Source organism: Triticum dicoccoides, chromosome 1B, assembly GCF_002162155.2.
Source record: "Triticum dicoccoides isolate Atlit2015 ecotype Zavitan chromosome 1B, WEW_v2.0, whole genome shotgun sequence".
Lineage (NCBI taxonomy): Eukaryota > Viridiplantae > Streptophyta > Magnoliopsida > Poales > Poaceae > Triticum > Triticum dicoccoides.
Genome location: NC_041381.1, coordinates 708,672,654 through 708,688,015, shown reverse-complemented (window position 1 = coordinate 708,688,015; position 15,362 = coordinate 708,672,654). Strand labels below are relative to the sequence as shown.

The following is a 15,362-nucleotide window of genomic DNA, read 5'->3' as shown; positions in this document are numbered from 1 at the left end:
AGAGCTTCCGGCGAGGGTGAAGTCGTCCCTGATCTCAAAGATGTGCTTTAGCTTCTTCATGTGTTGCAAGTTGTACAGAGAAGCAGTGAAGAAGAAGCAGATGGGGATAGTGCGTTCAATCAACGGGCAACAACAAAGGTGGCCAAATGGGTCGGTCTTACCATGCTGGCCCGATAACCCACATGCCCGACCCATGGTGGGCCTAGCCCGACACATTTATAATCGGGCCATGCCAGCATGTGGCCCGTCTAGGGTTGTGCCTGGGTCGCAAGACTGGGCACGAGGGCCGACATGGCACGAATAGTTTTTTTTATATATTAGCCCCCAAACAGCCTAGATAGGCCCAGAACAAACCCAAAATCATGTGGCCTGGTGGGCTAAACGTACCGGTGGGTCGACCCGTTTCCTTGTTGTGCCGTGTATGGGCCAGGGAGCATGACATGAATGTCGGCCTAGCATCGCATGCGTATTAGGCATGCCTGGGTGGGCTGTGTCGTGTCTGTCTCGTTTAGGCTAAGCCAGGCTGTGTCATGCCTGGCTCGTTTAGGCTAAGTCAGGTCATGCCAGGCCGGGCTGGCCCGTCTGGCCAAGTCTGATCAATGATGGACTTGGAGAGGCCATGGCAACCGTAGTGGTGGTTGAAAGCCGACTCTCTCCGGCGATCCGTCAAATCCTATGGTTGAAAGACGACCTTTTTTCATCCCCCCCCTCGACCGCGATGCCCCATGGGAGACAATGCAACTTTTGTGCGAAGTCCATGGCTTGTAGTTGTGGAGTGCTCGTTAGACAAATTATTCATCCCCGACGTTGGCATGCTTCGTTCTGTCTGTTGTTGTTTCAGACACAATTGCAATTTCTTCGCCAATTGGTGGCCTCTTAGCATAAATCAGGGGCAATTTTTTTTAGTTTTTTAGTCTGAGTCATGTACTCATGTGGTTAGATGCTATGTACCACAACTTGATAATAAATGATACATTTGTGTTCATCCGGGCACTCCCTGTGTTCAAAATAAAAAAATATATATACTAGGTCTAAAGCGCCGTCAAAGCGACCTAGCAATGTTGAATGATTGTGGAGAGACCGGGAGAGAAGCACCAGGTAAGACGAGCTATGCGGACATGGGAATGCCTACCCCGCATCGGTGTCGAAAGACAACCCCGGCTCTTTTTCATTGCATACGAAATTTTAAATGCATGGAAAAATTAAAAAGGAAAATATAGACATGGGTTCACATGCATAAAAAGGATATAGTAACTGCCCATGCCTAGCAAAAAAACACATACACACACACACATAGCAAGTGAATAGTACATGAAACCGTTCCCTCAACTATAGCCCTTCCTCATTGGTGAAATTTCACAAGAGCCTAGCTGCACCCACCAACTTTTGAACACGTTTTCTTATTTTTGGAAGAGCTTTACACAAGATACAGGATGGATGCATGTGTGTGTTTACCCATACAAAGGGGTCGTATTGGATAAAGCTGGATGTGATGACAAATTCGATGACCTTTTGTGGCGCGCTTGGTATTTGCCCCCGCCGGAGATACAACCAAAATCGAGTGTTGATGTATGTTTCAATATCGCCGTTTGTTGAGATATGAAGCATGTCTAGACATGTATGGCGACACAGGTGTGGGGAAAAGAACATGCACAAATGATGAATGAATCTTGAGCGCGAAAAAGAAAGGCGATGCCCTGACGCTCAAGCCAGGGTGGACGACGGCCGGGGAGAGAAGGGTTTTCCTTGAAGTTTTTTTTTGTTACATTTTCGTTTTGGGGATTGGATCATGGGTTCTAGTTGAAATTTGTACTATGTGGGAGTAGTAGTATGTTTGTTTTGTTTTTCATTTGCAGTGGTGTTGTGTTGTCTGTGGATGAGGATCCCATGTCATCCCCATTCCCAACCCCAACCCCAACCCAGCACACACACACTCTTGTTTGTGGTGGGCGTGGGCGTCTCCTCCACCAGACGGACCTCACCAGAGCAGAGCAGAGCAGAGACCACCTCTCCCTTTCTTCCTCCTCCTCCGCTTTTCCCCTCCTCCTCCTCCGTCCCCGGGCCGCGGCCGGCAGATATTTCTCCCCAACCGATCGGGATCCGAATCCCGCTCGCCGCCCGATCCCGCTGCCCCCGTGCTCCGCGGCCCGGTCCGGAGACCCCGAAAAATCCGCCCTTTTCCGCTCCTCCTCTTCTTGATTCGGAGATCTCCTCTCCGTCCCCTCTCCCTCCCTCCCCCGGCCGAGTGAGCGCGCATGATGGCGGCCTAGCTGGCTGGCGGCGATGAGGAGGGCCGGCGGCAAGGACGGCGGGGAGGACAAGGTCATGGGCCCGCTCTTCCCCAGGCTCCACGTCAACGACACCACGCTCAAGGGCGGCGGCCCGCGCGCGCCGCCCCGCAACAAGATGGCCCTCTACGAGCAGTTCAGCGTCCCCTCCCAGCGCTTCGCCGCCAACGCCGCCAACACCGCCCCAGCCGCCGCCCACCGCCCCGCCGCCAGCTACGCCGCCGTCTCCTCCGCCTCCGCCGGACAGGTTTCCCTCTCACCCATCTTCTCCTTTTTCTTTCTTTTTTGCCTGTATGTATGTATGTATGTATTTTTATCCTGTCCGCTGATTGGATTGGATTGGATTGGAAACCTAGATTCCACCTGCCATGGCCGCCGGCGATTACTGCTGTGCTCAGTGTTAGACTAGGATGCCTCTATTGGCTTGGCTTGTTGACTCGCCTTGCCGCTCTATTGATGCTCTTTTCATGTATGCAAACTTAGCGACACACGCATGGTGATGAAACGCCCGTTTTGTATGATTACGAGTGCCATGAGATGCTTATGTACTACGTATGCTTGGCTCTCGACGACTGCTTGTCGGGTATCTGACTGAGGTGACCGGAAATGGTCACTGCTTCTTTATCTGTTAGATATCTTCCGTTGATTATCGCTTTCCGGAGTTTGGCGGTTTTCTTTTCTGAACGCTAGTGCAGTGACGATTATGGGGCGCATCCGGGCACAGCGTTGATGATTCCCGCGAGTGGCATCAGGGATGTGGAATTGGAAGATTGTCTGTCACTTCTGTTTGCAGTTGCACACAACAAAGATGATGAGATGGAGCCTACGTATTATTGTTTGACACACAAACTTATCTGAGTTTGTTCTAAATTATTTAAGAATGTCCACGAATAATTCAAGTTGCTTGTTGCACGGATGAGTTTTTTAGTGAGACACGACTGGGCAATGTCTTTATTACTAACTTGTACCTTTTTTCTTGTAGATTGGTGGGATCGACAGACCTCTCTTTCCATCATTTTGCGTGCCTTCAAATGAACCTGTGCGTTTGCCCGAACACATCAAGACCAACTCGAGTGGGCGGGATGGCCAGGCTATATCTGGGAGGCTTTCCACCCAGCTTAAGAGCAAGGACGCCTATGCTGCAGGATCGACTGCTGAGTGTAGTAGTTCACAGCGTAGAGACAACAACAACAATAGCATGAAGAATTCTTCTGGGAAGAAGTTGACTAACGATGATGATTTTACGGTTCCTTCTGTCTTCTGCTCTGGAGCGCGCCCTCGTTCCAACCATGAGGAAGTGAGGATCCAAGAGAATGCCACACCCTTCCCAGCTACAAGTCCGTATAAGAGTGGGCCTACGGTGTCCAAACCAACTGCAAAATTTCCCAACACCGACAAGAGGTACCTGGAAGGAAGGAACGCGTCGGACACGAGATCAAGGGACTCTCCAAGTATTATCAGGGACAAAGCACCAGCAAACACAACGACAAACTTTTTGGAAACTGAAGAGAGGACTTCATCGTTCCAATTTTCTGCAGAGAAGACAATGGGTAAAAGAGATGACAAAGGTTCTTCGTATAGTAGGGTAAAAGAGACGAGCAGTATAAATGTTTCTGATAAGCAACATTCCCGAAACGAGGGGCATCAGGCTAGAACAAGGAATGAGAATGCTGCTGAGTCTCAGAATGCTGCAAAGGCTGGAAATGGGCCATACTCTACTGACGTCGCATGCAACGGCGCTTCTAATCTGTCGGAGAAAGGCCTAAGAGAGACTGGTGAAAAGAGAAAAAGATCAACCGGACATCACGATGTGCAGAGGGATGATTCCTCGGATTCCTCCGTGGAATCTCTGCCAGATCTGGAGATCTCTCCAGATGATGTTGTCGGTGCTATTGGTCCAAAGCATTTCTGGAAAGCAAGAAGAGCTATTGTCAAGTAAGTATTCACCACTTAGGTCTTGTCCTTTCTGTCTTCGTGTTTTTGAAAGGTCTGTGTGCACATAAGCTTGGTGCCCAGCAAATGAGCCAGGCAGTCGAGCGGATTAGATCTTCCCATTTCTACATGCTGTATCATCTCAAATCACCCTACTGTGCACGTGCAAACACAAACGCACATGCACATTTGTCATGTGCATTCTATGAACATCTCTTTTCCTTTTTGACAGACTGATGCTTAAATGTAGTACTCCCATCCGTTCCAAAATATAAGGTGTATTAGTTTTTTCAAAAGTCTAACATGTGCATGTTTGACCAAGTTTTTAGAAAAAAGTATCAATATATACAATAACAAATTTGTATCATTAGATCCATGACGAAAAGTATTTTTGTATTGTACATGTTGGTATTTTATTCTATAATCTTGGTCAAACGTACATAAGTTAGACTTGCACGAAAACTGATGCACCTTATATTCTGGAAGGAGGGAGTATCTCTCTTAATCACTATAACTTCCTTTCTTGTTTAGTAATCACTTTTCTTTGAACTCGATGCAGTCAGCAGCGGGTTTTTGCTGTCCAAGTGTTCGAGCTGCATCGACTGATCAAAGTGAGTCTGCGCCACCAAATATATAGTAACCACAAGCGGGTGGTTAGCTTATTGATATATTTTGTGTTGGGATGCTGATATAGCCATGTTATGTATGGGCTTGCAAGCAGGTGCAGAAGTTGATTGCAGCATCTCCACACCTACTTATTGAAGGGGATCCGTGCCTTGGCAGTGCCCTTGTGACAAGCAAGAAGAAGACGGCTGCAGCCAATGTGGAAAAGCAGCTTCTGTCAGCTAAAAGCAAAGATGACGATGATGCACAGCTTACCCTGCAGCAGGCGGAGTACTCGAAAGATAACACTGAAGGAAACCAGGCTTCACCATCTCAAGACAATGACGTAGTCGAGGTCCGGCATGAGAACCAAGCTGCATCAAACGGTGCGGTTAGCAGTAACCCTCCTGCTATGCCTGCTCCTCCCGACAACAAGCAGAACAACTGGTGTGCTCCTCCGCCTCAGAATCAGTGGCTCGTTCCCGTCATGTCTCCGTCGGAAGGGTTCGTCTACAAACCATACACAGGGCCGTGCCCCCCGGCAGGAAGCATCTTGGCCCCGTTTTACGCAAGCTGTGCTCCTCTGAGCCTGCCATCTACAGCTGGGGAATTCATGAATTCTCCATACGGCATCCCTATGCCTCACCAGCCGCAACACATGGGCGTCGGAGGCCCACCAGCCATGCCTCCGATGTACTTCCCGCCTTTCAGCGTGCCGGTGATGAACCCGGTGGTCTCATCCTCCGCAGTGGAGCAGGTGAGCCGCGTGGCCGCAGCGCGACCCAACACTCACGTCGAGCACCACTCGAGGAGCTCGTGCAACATGAGGAACGAGGCCGTGTCGGCCGGCGGCGTCTGGAGGTTCCACTCGTCCCGCGGCAGCGAGCTGCAAGGGAGCAGCGCCGCCAGCAGCCCTTTCGACAGGCAGCAGGGCCAGGGCGAGGCGAGGGGCCCTGCCGCGGCCGCACCTGCGGCACCCCTCCCTACGTCGTCAGCCGGGAACGGGAACGCGGCCCAGCAGCCCCAGGTCTCCTCTAGCAGCCAGGAGAACCCGGTGGCGGCAGCGGCCCGTGTGATCCGGGTGGTCCCGCACACGGCGCGCACCGCGTCGGAGTCGGCGGCGCGCATCTTCCGGACGATCCAGATGGAGAGGCAGCAGAACGGCCCGTGACCGAGCGACCGCATGCGGTGCTTGGCCGGCACAAAGAAAAGGAAGGAAGAAAGCTTAGCCAATTAGCGCTTGGGAGTATGTTGTTATTTTTGAGCAGGCAATAGCATTCCTATATATTTGTCCCTCGGCGTCGGTAAAAGCGAATTTTTGGCGACTGTAAATATGCAAAGCAAAGCAGGACTTGTATCTATCTATCTATCTATCTATCTATGCCACAATGAAAACTGTAACTGTTAGTTTTAGGTGTATGTCTCAGGCAAAAAGAAGTGAAACCTGGGAGTGATGTCTCTGCTGTATTGTCTATGTATGTGCAGCTATATTGCCTGCTGATATCTTATAAAAGAAATTTGGTATGTTTCTTTTTTTTGCCCATTGTGTACTGTATTATTTATTTTTGTATATATATTGGGCCAACCTGCCAGATGATTGTTGCCAATCCCAGGAAGTGAGCCACTACCTTACTGTTACAGTTTTAGATTTGTGTTTGAACTTGGATTTCCAAATGCTGAAAGTAGCATATTGTATTTGAGAATTTTTTACAACTTCCAGACACAGTTACCACATTTTGATTTGTATGACAGGTCAGATGTAGACTAAACTAATTGTTCTGTCATTAATTATTTTCTAGTGAAAGGGAACGCGATTCTTATTCCAACCTAACAATAATAATACTAGTTTGTAGCTTCTCAAGTCATTTATATACCTGAAAAACACATTAGTTATTCTTCTTCCCATAAAAACAACATAGATTTTATAACACATCAGATTCAAAATTCACCCATGGAATAAAAACACTCTCAGAAAGGAAGATCTGCTCCCATCAAAAAAAGAAGGGAAAAAAAGGAACATCTGCTTTCTCACTATATTGGATTGATTCAACAAGAATAAAACAATCGCCGCCGGGACACAAGGCGATGTGCGTAAAGCTTGCGATATAAAAAAGAATCAACTGGCGCTCTATTCTGGACCCAAAACCAAAACACAAAGATTGTTTTGCTACTACACACTTCATCTGTTATATCTACACACACACTACTAGGCTAGCACCACAGCAATGACCAAAAAGGCTGGCTCTCTGTTATTGCACCGCCTCCTGCGAATCATTCCTGTTCCTGCGACCGAAACCGCACCTACACACAAACTCCGGGACCGGGCCCTCGGCCCCGGCGACCCAGGGATGCGCGGCCGCGGCCTGCAGGGTCATACGATCTCCCGGATCTGCGAGGAAAGCACAAGCAACACCACTGTTAACACAGCAAGCACACCTTCCGATGCATAAAGACCCAGATTGGATGATTGCGAAAAAAAAACCCAGCAAGGAACACCTTTGTAGAGTAGCCTCTGCATCAAGTCGGCGAGCTGGGGGCTCGTGTCGCCGGGTATTTCCACCGGATCATTGGCGATCTGTCCCACAGCAGCGGAGCGACCTTGGTGAGTCTCTGCGGTAGGTAAACTGAAAAGGGAGTAACGTATATTTCGCACCTTGTCGTAAGTTTCCTGCAGAGTTTCTCCAAGGAATGGATATTTCCCCGTGATCATGCAATACAGGGTAACACCGACTGCCCAGGTATCAGCTGTTCTGCCATGGTAGGCTGAACCTGCAGCGCAAGGGAGGCGGAAAATTGTTCATCACATTAAGCAAGCTCATGCCATGGCCAGAGAATATTTTAGCAACTTGTTATATTTATTGGCATCACACCCACAACCCAACCCCTTTTGTTGCTTACAGTTGTTTGGGGCTATGGGTTTGTTTATCTCAATCTGCTGCAGTTGTGCAATCATTTAGCTGTGGAAACACCTACAGCACCATGCTACAAATATTCCAAAAACCACTGGTGTTGTACTTCAGATGGATGCTTTGGTAACTGGCTGAATGTGTGTGCCGCCTTCTATAACTCAAATCAAAGTCATGTAACTGTACCTTGACAGCACTCTGGTGCAGTGAAAACTGGAGTACCTGGAGACCTCCAAAGCATATCATCGTCATCCTGCAGCATAATCAAGTACCGCAATGTGTAAAGCACCAAGCTAGGAGGCTCAACAACCCTACTAAAAATGGTTTACAACACTGAATCATCAGACTACATTGTCCCTCGACTAATGTTCAAAATTCCCAGAGTAAGTGACGATATCGTTCGCGTATGCAATTTACAATCTCAGATTTTCTAGAAGAACAAATTGTGAAGCCCAAGATTATACTTTGCTAGACTCAAAAACTTTACCCTGCCAGTGAGAATAAACTTACTGGAATAAATAAAAAATACAACTACAATATTAAAAGAGGACCTCAAATATCTGGCTAACACTGAAGTCCCCTATCTTCACATTGCCAGTACTTGTGACCAAGAGGTTGTCCGGTTTAATATCACCATGAATAATGTTCTGCATATAAACACAAGAAAATTAAGTTTTGTATCAAGCACACAGTGCAAAATGCATAACATATAGCGCAAATGAACAGCCAGAACCACATGTATATCCATGAGAGCGTGCAAATGTGTGAAAGTAGGGGAACATGAAACATCAACAAACACCTGCTTAAGAAGTGTAAAATTTGTGACATTGAATGTTAAGTTTTGGTAGAAACATATTCCGACGATCCATTATGTACCAAAGTGTGTGCATAAACACATGTACTTAATTAGAATTCAACGGTGGAATATGCCAACTACGAATAAGTGAGCTTCATATGGCAACAAACACATCATGCTTTGATGCATATCGCCGCCCTAGCTATTTATTAGATGCCACATTTATACGTAAATACAATCAGAAAAGTATATTTAAAACCATAAACAAGACCACAAGCATTATACTCTAGAAGAAAGCATGTTTCACATCTCCCCTGTTTTTTTATCATTGGCTTTAAATAGGGTTCTGGTTTTCTATGCAAGAAACTCAACAACCAAGCACTGTATTAACAAATATGAAGCTGAAAACTACCTAAACATTGCTATGAAGGCAGCAAGCATACTATTCATACGCAAGTCGGTACATTTGACTGATATATGAAGCTTCCTAAAGCATGATGTGAGCATTGATTATAAAGCCCAAGCTAATGTTTGCCTGTGCAATCAGGTAGCTCGGAGACAGAACAACTCAGTCAGTAGCTAAGCAAACATGGACTAACAGCTTAACACTATGAACAGAAAATCTGTCTACTAAGATAATTTACGCCAACCATTTGAGCTTGCTGGTCAGCTTCACGCCAACATAACTAGGTTCAGTGGAAGGGAAAAAATATGTGAAAGCTAAAACATGATGCTTCAAATAATCATTGTCTACAAAACTTAGAGCTCTTCAAATATCTTTGTTGAAATTTCTATTTGACATGATCAAAGTGCTAATGAAATAGACACTATTATAATATTATTAGCACAGAATTAACCATGATGAATCATTCCTTGGTGAAAAGTTAAAAAAAAATCTTACATGAGAGTGAAGATACATAACACCAGAGACAATGTCCCGCAAGTACTTCCTGGAAGTAGCTTCTCCTAAACCTATACCGTTATTGCACACCATTTTCCCCTCAACAAACTCAAGAACTGCCAATGGGAAGGGAAAAGAGTAAATTGCAATCGTGTAAAATAATGACAAAGATGACAACAAGCCTGCTAGAATAGCGCCATGTTAGAATAATAAAGCAAAACAATGAGAGCATCAATAAATACCCATGTAGAATTTATCTGTGTTTGGGTCGTCAATCACCTCAATGAGATTTAGTATATTGGGATGATCCAACATTTTCATGAGGGATACCTGTATCCGATGCAATAAAGGGAAGCTAATAAGAGAACTTGGAAAACAAATACGGTAGTTGATTCTCAAGTAAAATCAGGATGTGGTACACTGTATATATGCAACATTTGACAAATGCTACTAATAATATGCTTCCGCCTTCTGACAGAAAAATAACTGAATTTTTTAGTACAGTTATATAGTGGTATGGCAAAATCCTTTGGAGCATCCCAAGGCAAATTTAGCACAATTCAGCTTCTTGATAACAAACATCAGAGCCAGTGAAACTGAAGCGAAGAAAAATGGTCACAGGTAATCTTGAAATAAACAAAAAAGACGCATACTAAATGGTACACACTCCCAAATAAATTTCTTCTGTTAGCTGTAAATAATGTGTGCCTATAGAGAAAGTACTAACAGAATGAGATTTGCAAGGTATGATCAACTTGGTTAACCAATGTTAGATAGATCATGCAGTATTTATATCTTCAAAGCTCACGCAAGTACATTCCCCAGAGAACTTTGCACACGCCATAACAACACAGCAACGTGATAGGTATTATACAGGGAAATACAACTTTAACAAAGTTACTCACTTCCCGAAGAACATCTGTCATGGCCGTTTCTGACCGCACAACACGCACTTTCAACATGTAGGGTTTACTGAACACCTGAAATAGATAGAGTTCCGTCAAGTAGACATAGATAGCACTGTGCAGCGGGCGCAGAAAGAAATGTCGAATAAAATCACCTTTATCGCATATAACCTCCCATCCTTGATGTTTTGGTATTTAACCTAGTTTGTTTAGAATTAGAATGAAATCAAAGGAGAAGTAATCAGCGAGGGAAGTGGTAGTAGTAGATAAATAGGTAGCACAGTTAGATAAAAAGCAGAGGTCTGCTGTTGTTGTTACCACTTTGCCGTAGCTCCCAGCACCAATCTTGCCCAGGTGAACATACTGGTTGATCATCTTACAGCCGGTTGTTTCGTCCTAAGGCAATGCCAAAAGGAGGAGAGAACAAAGTGATTATGCCGCTCGATTCAAAGGGTAGAAAGAACAAGAAAAATGCTCTCATGCAAGCCATGAACCATTCTGATGGCCACATTGTACTCTTGGCTAGAAATAATCCATTGTACTAAAATTATGCTCAGCGGAGCATGGCTCGTGTTTGCTTGTTTCACAACGACTCAGCGCGCGCTAAATTCACCAACGGAGCGGGAGGATTTATTTGTAGGGACAAACCATTGGAGAAATGAAATGAATTTAGTACTGTAGTAAAAAAAAAACAGAGTTGTTGGTGGTAATGAGCTGAAGGGAGGGAGGTACCTCTGAGCGGAAGAGCTTCCTGGTGTCCCTGACGAGGCTGTCCCTGCAGGCGAAGCCGTTCCGGGCCCGGGAGAGTATGATGTCCTCGGACCGCTTGCGGGGCGGCTCGTCGTCGCCGTCACCGTCGCTCTGGCGGAGGAGGTAGTCCTCCTCTTCCCTCTCGTAGAAGCTCCTGCTGTCGTCGCCGAGGAAGCTGCTGCTGTTGTCGGGGTCGTCCCCGGCGTAGAAGCTGCCGCCGTCGTTGGACCTCGGCAAAAGCAGGTCCTTGGACGGCGCGCCGTCGCTGTCGCCGGCGGCGGGGCGGTGGGGTTGCTTCCAGAGGAAGCCGAAGCAGCTGCAGCAGCAGCAGCAGCCGGCCATGTCCGCCGCCATCCCGATGGAGACGGCCGGCGGCGCGGATCTGTCGCGAAAGAAACCCTAGCCTGGCCTGGGCGCAGGGGACGGGAGGCCAAGGAAACAAGGAAAACGGATACCAAAACACGAGGGATTTCGTTTTTCGTTTGCCAAAATTTGGCCAAAATCAAACCAAACCCAACCAATTTCGTTTTTTTATTTGTTTTTGTCACACAACAACAACAACAACAACAACAACAACAACAACAACAACAACAACAACAACAACAACAACAAGGCCATGAATGAATGAATGAACGAATGCAAAATTGGAATGAAGAACATAGTAATTGAACTTTTGAACCGAATATGTCGTCGTGCCTAATTAGTTGTTGAGTGAACTCTGAGCTAAAAACGATGTTCCAACATATGATTTATATACATTGTAATTTGCATCAACTCTAGCGGTTGCCCAAAAAACAAAACGGAAATGTTAACGCCCACACGTGTGGGCGTTAAATCAACTCACCCACACGTCTCCATCATCGTCCAGTAACTTCTGCACGAATCTTGGCACAAATTAGCTGATTTTGTATGCCATGTAGAACAATTCGCGTGTGTGGTGTGTGAGAGAGGTCGCCCACACATCAGTTTTACCACACGGAGGGGCCGGTGTGTGGGCGTTTAGCAGTTCGCCCACACATCAGTTTCAGTCACGCACAAGGGCTAGTGTGTGGGCAGTTTGCCATCTCGCCCACACGCCCGCCTCCTCTCCCACACCCAAGCTGCCAGTTGCCATGCGTTTTGCAGTGTACATGGCAACTGCCCTAGTGTGATTGCAAGCCGATGGCAACTCTTTTTTTTTTACTCGAACATGTCAGTTGCCATATGTTTGGCATGATACATGGCAAACTGCACTAGCGTGCACGTAAGCAGATGGCAACTCTTTCTTTTTTAAATGGCAACTGCCCTAGCGTGCTTGTGAGCACATGGCAACTCTCTCTTTTTACCCGAACATGTTTTTTGCCATGCCTATTTTTGTAGCGCTACATGACAACTGCCTGGTGTTAGTAGGTGGCAACTCCTAAAGTTTTGAAATCGTGGCAACTGCAGTATACCAGACCACACATGGCAACAACTGTAGTTGTCCAAAAAATGGGAATCTGAAACTTTGACCTGAGATGGCAACTGCAGTTGAGCAAACATGGCAACTGTAGTTGTCCGACATGGCAACCGTAGTTCAGCGACATGGCAACTGCACTTGAACGAACATGGACGAGGGTCCGGCCCATGGCAACTGCGGGGCGCGCGGTAAAGTGTCACGTGGGGCGTGTGGGCCTGACGTACCGGGCGTGTGAGCGTTATCTATTTCGCCCACACGCACATGTGTAAGAGGGACCGGGAGAGAAAAAAAAGGCGTGTGGGCGCTAGTTGTTTTGCCCATACACAGACGTGTGGGCTGGTCCTCTTAGACACCACACAGAACGTGTGGGCAGATTCCTTAACGCCCACACGTGTGGCAGTTAGCGGCGTCCAAAACAAAAACCCAACTGTCACGTTGAAACCTTCCCGTCGCGCGATTCCATCTGATTCTCGCCGCCGTCACCACTCATGCAATCCCCACCATCATTTTGGAAGCTTGAAACATCGCCGCCGATTCCGGTTGTTCCGCCGCCCCCACTACAACCCGAGATGGTCGCCGCCGCACCACCATCGGTCGTCGAGGTCGATTAGCGGCTAGACGACCTCCAATCAAGCCGCCCTGACCACCATTGAGCTGCAAGCCCCGTTCGGAGATCTCGACGCTCGGGCGGCGCGGAGCCACCTGAGTTGGCCACACCAATGGCCCCCCTCCGTCCCACATGAAAAGACCAAATTTTGCATACTCTATACCTCAAATTTTGAAGTGTATATTCTCAGTGATGCCATAGATATTATATACTCTTAAAAAGTAGAACACATACTCCATAGTCAATTAGAGTGTGAAAATAATGAAGTATGTACTACGGGAGTATGCACCCTCCTTAACTAGGGTATAGAGTATGTCCTACAGGAGTACGCGCCCTCTCTCCATAGTCAATTGATGTCTGCAATGCAAAACTTTTTTTGCGGGTAATATGTCGACATAATATGGTAATATGTACAAAATATATATTCATGATTGGAGTATAAAGTATATGATATATGTAAGCTACTTGAGTACTGGTTTTTTTGAAGTACTTCCTCCAATCCATGTTAATTATCACTGATTTAGTGTAGTAAAATTATGTACTTTGTACTAAATCAACGACAATTAATATGGACCGGAGGAAGTGTATAATTTTAGTCCATGATGATGATCAGCTGGATCAATACCGATGGCATTCAAGATGATGATCAACTGGCTCAAATGGTCTCTGTTATGTGGTCCATATGGCATTTAGGAAATCAAATCGCCCATGATGATGATCAACTGGACCCGTTTTTGTCAGTTCAGCGCATCAGGGAGGACCTAGCCGTGCTGGATATTCCACTTTCTCATGCATCGGTGCTACCGGGTCATGGATGGATACCTCCAGAACTAGGGGTGGTTAAGATCAATACTGATGTGGCTGTGAGTATGGACTCCGACAAGGTGGGCGCGGGTGGGGTTGCACGATCTTCCACGACCTTGTTGGATGCATGGAGTAAACCCCATGTTGGGGTTACCGATCTTTTCATTGGGCAGACTTTGGCGCTGCGTGATGGGGTGATTTTTTGCTAATCTGCACGGTTTCTCTCATGTGTTTATGGAAACAGACTGCCTGGAGATTGTTAATCTCTGGAAACATCGTCACAATAGCCTATGTGTTGTGGCACCGGTACTTCTAGAAATTGGAGAGCTAGCTTCTTCTTTTGCTTCTTTTGATTTTGATGTTCAATATGTAAACACGTCAGTCAATATAATGGCCCACCTTTGTGCAAAACATGCATGCACACGGATGATTACCGAAAGTTGGACTGATTCTAGACCCTCTTTCCTACGCATTCCTGCTCACCAATCTTCTGGCTGATGATCCCAAAAGCTCTTTTGTTGAATAAAGCTCTCAATTTGGAACGCAAACAAAAAATGCTTGTGCATGACGGCCATGCGTACATGCATGTCTAATATAAACATATCATCTCGACCAGCCTGCAAATTGAAAAATAAACATGCATGCGTACGTGTTGTGAAAAATATCTCACGCATGCATATGGACCTGCTTTTTCGATTGAATCGTCCATGAATATGAATGCATCAGTCTCTTCTGAAGTATGTCATCCAAGCCCTACCTACATGCATCAGCGTTAATAGATCGATTCGATTCGGGTATGCATGCATGTACATAAGCCATCTTTTTTTTGAATGAAAGGGGTTTCCCCCGCCCCATTTTATTAATGAAGCGAAAACGTCTCAGCCAAAAACAGATAGAAAGTTACAATCCCAGGGACGCATAGCACCCAACATCAAACTATCTAGTATCAGCAGCCTCACTTTATTACATACCAAGCGACACAGGCATAAGCATAAAATTAGTTAGGCCCACACTCCAGCCTCTTGGTCTTTTCGATCACACCCACGCAATCTGTAGCAGTTCTCCACGACGCCTGTTCAACAGACGAATGGACCGCAACAGCAGCTCCGCCTGAGTGTCGACGCAGAGAAATTTCCACTAGTTCAGATCTTAGTTTTGCAAGGACACAATTGGCATCTCTCCAGGTACGCCTCTGAAAACAGAAAATGTTTCTTAGTTTCCAAATACTCCACAAGGAGGCAGCCACTGCCATATTAAGTACAGCCCTGTTTTTGTTATTCTGCCACAAGGCAGAAACATCTTCAAAGCTAGAAATGCAAGGGTAACTAAAACACTCTGAAATGAAATCCCACACTTGTTTTGCAACCACACATTCAAATAGTAAATGATGCATCGTTTCTTTTTCACAGCAGAAAAGGCAGGATACATCTTC

The 15,362-nt window shown here is 46.4% G+C and overlaps 2 protein-coding genes across 2 annotated transcripts; one reads left to right on the top strand and one right to left on the bottom strand.

Annotated features, from left to right (window-relative positions):
- Positions 1-1,915: 1,915 nt before the first annotated feature.
- Positions 1,916-6,360, top strand: LOC119349865 (ELF3-like protein 2). Its single transcript, XM_037617959.1, has 4 exons — positions 1,916-2,535; positions 3,271-4,223; positions 4,780-4,831; positions 4,942-6,360. Exons 1-4 carry the CDS (start codon positions 2,284-2,286, stop codon positions 5,992-5,994), a joined length of 2,310 nt encoding a protein of 769 aa, XP_037473856.1. The 5' UTR covers positions 1,916-2,283; the 3' UTR covers positions 5,995-6,360.
- A 446-nt stretch (positions 6,361-6,806) lies between these two features.
- LOC119349864 (serine/threonine-protein kinase GRIK1-like) lies at positions 6,807-11,526 on the bottom strand. The gene is made up of 11 exons (XM_037617958.1): positions 11,064-11,526; positions 10,650-10,727; positions 10,487-10,531; positions 10,332-10,406; positions 9,669-9,756; positions 9,427-9,542; positions 8,281-8,376; positions 7,916-7,982; positions 7,477-7,592; positions 7,320-7,398; positions 6,807-7,212 (listed from the first exon to the last, which is right to left on the bottom strand). The coding sequence occupies exons 1-11, from the start codon at positions 11,433-11,435 to the stop codon at positions 7,073-7,075; spliced, it is 1,272 nt and encodes a 423-aa protein (XP_037473855.1). The 5' UTR covers positions 11,436-11,526; the 3' UTR covers positions 6,807-7,072.
- Between the last annotated feature and the right edge of the window lie 3,836 nt (positions 11,527-15,362).

What these genes read in the sequence shown, in the direction of transcription:
- LOC119349864 (XM_037617958.1), bottom strand. Translation starts at nt 11,435, where the DNA reads ATGGCGGCGGACATGGCCGGCTGCTGCTGCTGCTGCAGCTGCTTCGGC. An exon ending in GGAAGCTCTTCCGCTCAGAG is followed by an intron (nt 10,728 to 11,063) that starts GTACCTCCCTCC and finishes GCATTGCCTTAG; the next exon opens with GACGAAACAACCGGCTGTAA. An exon ending in TGCAGGAAACTTACGACAAG is followed by an intron (nt 7,399 to 7,476) that starts GTGCGAAATATA and finishes GCTGTGGGACAG; the next exon opens with ATCGCCAATGATCCGGTGGA.
- LOC119349865 (XM_037617959.1), top strand. Translation starts at nt 2,284, where the DNA reads ATGAGGAGGGCCGGCGGCAAGGACGGCGGGGAGGACAAGGTCATGGGC. An exon ending in CCTCCGCCTCCGCCGGACAG is followed by an intron (nt 2,536 to 3,270) that starts GTTTCCCTCTCA and finishes TTTTTCTTGTAG; the next exon opens with ATTGGTGGGATCGACAGACC. An exon ending in GCAAGAAGAGCTATTGTCAA is followed by an intron (nt 4,224 to 4,779) that starts GTAAGTATTCAC and finishes AACTCGATGCAG; the next exon opens with TCAGCAGCGGGTTTTTGCTG.